Source organism: Malus domestica, chromosome 10 (genome assembly GCF_042453785.1).
Source record: "Malus domestica chromosome 10, GDT2T_hap1".
Classification (NCBI taxonomy): domain Eukaryota; kingdom Viridiplantae; phylum Streptophyta; class Magnoliopsida; order Rosales; family Rosaceae; genus Malus; species Malus domestica.
The window spans coordinates 21,153,385-21,157,914 of NC_091670.1; the positions used below are offsets into that span (position 1 = coordinate 21,153,385).

Sequence of the window (4,530 nt, forward strand, 5' to 3'; positions counted from 1 at the left end):
TGGAATGAAGTGTGCTGACTTGGTAAGCCGATCTACAATCACCCAAACACCATCAAATCCATTTCGTGTACAAGGGAGCTTATACACGAAATCCATAGTTATATTTTCCCATTTCCACTGAGGAACAAGAAGTGGTTGCATTCGCCCAAAAGGCTTCTTTCTTTCCGCTTTGACTTGCTGACAAACAATACACCTACTTACATATTCTGAAATTTCCCTTTTCATACCCGGCCAATAATAAAATGGTCGAATGGTATGATACATCTTAGTTCCTCCTGGGTGCATCGCATACGCTGAACAATGTGCTTCGTCCAAAATTTCTTTCTTTAATTCCTCATTATTCAGCACATACATTCTGTTCTCCTGCATAAGCATGCCATCTGATTCTTGAATCCTGAGGTCTTTCTTTTTCCCTTCATTTCTCAATTGAATCAATTCTTGAATTTCTTCATCAACCATCTGAACTTCAAGTACACGATCAACCAAAACTGGCCTGACTTGGAAACTAGCAAGAAAAGCTTCTCTTCGATCTTCTAACTCCAACTTTACTCCAGTAGCTCTCAATTCTGCAAGAAGAGGAACACGGCAAGCATACAAAGCATTTAGGCGACCTTGAGGTTTCCTACTCAGTGCATCAGCTACCACATTAGCACGACCCAGATGATACTCAATAGTGCAGTCATAATCACTTAGCAGTTCCATCCACCTTCGATGGCGAAGATTAAGATCATGCTGAGTAAATAGATACTGAAGACTCTTATGATCTGTGAAGATCTTACACTTCTCACCATAGAGATAATGCCTCCAAATCTTCAAAGCAAAGACAATGGCTGCCAATTCAAGATCATGAGTAGGATAATTCCTTTCATGAATCTTCAACTGTTGAGAAGCATAGGCGATCACTCTATTATGCTGCATCAAAACACATCCCAAACCATTCAAAGAGGCATCATTGTAAATCTCAAAGTTACCGCTATCATCGAGAAGTACCAATACTAGAGCATGAGTGAGGCAATATTTCAATTGCTGGAAACTTTGCTCACAATTCTCATCCCACTCGAACTTAACATCCTTCCTGGTTAACTTTGTTAATGGCAAAGCAATCATAGAGAAATCTTGAACAAACCGTCAATAGTAACCTGCTAGACCAAGAAAACTCCATACCTCAGTGACGGTTCATGGTTGTTCCCAATTTTCCACTGCTGCTATCTTTTGAGGATCTACTTGAATTCCTTGTGCCAATACTACATGCCCAAAAAATGCCACTTCATTCAACCAAAACTGACATTTACTGAACTTGGCATACAGCCGATGATGTTCCCTCAATTTCTTTAATACCAAGTTAAGATATCGAATATGATCTGCTTTAGACTTAGAGTATACCAGAATATCATCGATAAAAACAATAACAAATTTATCAAGATATTGCTGGAATACCTTATTCATTAACCTCATGAAAGCTGCAGGTGCATTAGTCAATCCAAATGGCATCACCCGAAATTCATAATGTCCGTAACGGATCCTGAAAGCCGTCTTAGGTACATCTTCGTCTTTAATCTTCAACTGATAATAACCAGATCTCAAATTAATCTTAGAGAACACACACGCACCCTTCAGCTAATCAAACAAATCATCGATGCGAGCTAATGGATAACGGTTTTTAATCGTTACCCGATTCAATTGCCTATAATCAATACATAATCTCAGAGTTCCATCTTTCTTTTTCACAAATAATATCGGAGCTCTCCAAGGTGAAGTACTAGGTTGAATGAAACCTTTATCAATTAATTCTTGTAACTGAATTTTCAACTCTCTCAGTTCAGCTGGAGCCATTCTGTACGAAGTTAAAGATATAGGATTTGTACCTGGAAGCAAATCAATAGAAAATTCCACATCTCTGTCTGGCGGCAATCCTGGCAAATAATCTGGAAATACATCAGGATAGTGCCTGACTACTCCAACTTCCTCTACACTGCTAGGAACGACATCATTTAATACCACATGGGCTAAGTATCCTTGACAACCCTTCAATAATAACTTATTCGCTCTCATGGCAGAAATAACACCATGTCTCACCCCACTTCTTTCACCCACAAAAGTAACCTCTGGTAATCCAGGACGATAAAAGGTAACAGATTTCTCGTAACAATCTATATGGGCACGATTATAATGCAACCAATTTGCCCCTAGAATCACATCAAAATCCACAATATCTAACGGGATAAGATTGGCTGGCATAACTACACCTTCTACCATCACTGGACATCCAAGATAAACATTATTAACATAACATTTGTCCCCTCTAGGCATGGCAAACTCTAAATCGAATCCTAGAGGTGAAGGGTGAGGTTGAGTCATTTGAGCAAACGTATGAGAAATCATAGAGTGTGTCGCACCGCAATTAATCAAAACTCTAGCAAAATGACCAAGAATATTTAAGCATCTTGCAGTGATATGTGATTAACACGTCCATGAGCTTGCTGTCGTCCACCACGACCTCTGTTGCCTTGGTTACCTCGCCCTTGAGAAGCACGTCCCTGACCTGACTGATTAAACTGCCTAGATGATCCTGCACCACTAGCAGCAACCTCTCCCTATCAGGGCTGACCTCCCTGATGCCACTGAGATTCGCTGGCAGGCATGGAAGAATAAGAAGGATAACCCCTAGGGTTTTGGGAATACCCAGTCTGAGAATAAGGATCCTGGGAATACTGATACTGTCCGGAAGCATAGGGAACAGCATCACCCTGATAGTGGTAAGCACTACCACGACCCGTCTGACCATAACTGCCTGATCCAAAGTTCTGCTGAATCGGCGCTGGAGGTGGCATAGCAGACTGCTGAGATTTATGTTGACTCTGAGGACACTGAGCCGCCCTATGTCCCATCTGTCCACAAGTGTAGCAAGCACCACCATTACCACTTCTCCTACACTCCCCATGATGTCTAAAGTTACAACGGTGGCACAACGGAGCACCAGAACCACCAGTACCATTAAAGTCTCTCTGTTTTTGAAATCTAGGCCCGCCAGGAAATCTTCCACCTCTCCTCAGGCCTGTGACACTAAATCCTCCACTGGAAGAACTCGAACTCGCTCCACTTTTCTTGAAATTCTGCGTCTTACCGAGTCCCTGAGTGGAGATACCCTTGCCCTTATCATCTTTCTTCTGACTATCATTCTTGTCCTCATCATCCTCACTGTCACTAGAAAGGTTGTTGGAATCCTCCATCCGAACCAAAATCTCGAAAAACTCATGATAATCGTTGCAAGGAAGCGCACTATCAAAAGTCCGCCATTTCCTTTTAGTTCCCAGCTTAAAACGGCGAAGCATCTCTACCTGATTACCAGCTGTATCAGGATCATAACGAGACAAGTCTGTAAACTTCCTATAGTACTCATGCGCCGACATATTCTTTTGCTTCAGTCGAGTGAACTCCTGCTTCTTGCGATCAATGTACTCCAGAAGGACAAATCTTTTCTTAAAATTCTCCTTGAATACTTCCCAATCAGCTGCCATCTCAGGGGACATAAACTGAGTTTGATTTTTCCACCAAGCTACAGGCTCTCGTCCCAAAAACCAAGTAGTGGTCTCAACCCATCTATTAGCAGGAAAATTCCCTTGACTCTGCATCACCTAAAAAGTCATCTCAATATGGTCTAACCACTTTTCTGCCTCTTCATGACCTTCATTACCCATGAAACGATCCAATTTCAGATTATACAGTCTCCAAGGGTGTCCTCTAAGGAGGAAGAGGATGGCGGATTGCATTCTGAAAGGCCTGGGCCATCGATTCCCCTAATTAAGTTATATCAGGGAAATTAGGTTCAGAAGCACGGCGTGACTCTCTACAAGGCGGCATAATCCTGACAGAAAACATCAAAAGATCATTAGAGCATTAACAATTATACAGGACTGCAACCTAGGCTCTGATACCAAACTGATACACCCCGATCCTAGAATCAAAGCGTGTTGGCCATTACGTAAGTGTGACGTAACCAAAAGTGCGATGCGGAAGCAAAGGATATGAGGAATACGAAGGAATAAAAACCAACTACTAGCAGTAATTCAACTAGCATGCTAGAGTGAGTTTAAGTGTGCAGTACACAATTTCAGAGCATAAAAACTAGGTGCAGTCAAGTAGGACTATAATTAAATTACAACACCCGCAGGTGAGTCCTACATGCAGGAAGTCTGTCAGAACGCCGAAGAAAACCTCGTAAGCCACCAACTGCTAACTAGAACCTAGAGGGGCGCAAAAACAAAATTGAGTGGGTCAGTAAAACCAAAGTTTTCCAAAACATTTCATTTAAAACATTTCTAACCCCTCACTATAAAACCTGTATACTTTCCCAGAAAATAACATAATAGTATATAAAACCTCATACGTCACAAATCACCAATCTATCACAAATCCAGGAATATGCCATGCCATAAATGTCAATAACAAAACATGGATGCATCAAAATAACAGGTGACATAATAAGTCAACCGGAGACCCTGCAGTTGGTCCTGTACGGTTGATTCCATA

General features: G+C 41.5%; 1 protein-coding gene across 1 annotated transcript; it reads right to left on the minus strand.

Annotated features, from left to right (window-relative positions):
- Positions 1–1,176: 1,176 nt before the first annotated feature.
- LOC139188603 (uncharacterized) lies at positions 1,177–3,632 on the minus strand. Its single transcript, XM_070806220.1, has 3 exons — positions 2,609–3,632; positions 1,672–2,258; positions 1,177–1,563 (listed from the first exon to the last, which is right to left on the minus strand). The coding sequence occupies exons 1-3, from the start codon at positions 3,630–3,632 to the stop codon at positions 1,177–1,179; spliced, it is 1,998 nt and encodes a 665-aa protein (XP_070662321.1).
- Positions 3,633–4,530: the final 898 nt, after the last annotated feature.

What these genes read in the sequence shown, in the direction of transcription:
- LOC139188603 (XM_070806220.1), bottom strand. Translation starts at nt 3,632, where the DNA reads ATGCAGAGTCAAGGGAATTTTCCTGCTAATAGATGGGTTGAGACCACT. An exon ending in ATCTCAGTGGCATCAGGGAG is followed by an intron (nt 2,259 to 2,608) that starts GTCAGCCCTGAT and finishes TTGGATGTCCAG; the next exon opens with TGATGGTAGAAGGTGTAGTT. An exon ending in ATTATAGGCAATTGAATCGG is followed by an intron (nt 1,564 to 1,671) that starts GTAACGATTAAA and finishes GGTTATTATCAG; the next exon opens with TTGAAGATTAAAGACGAAGA.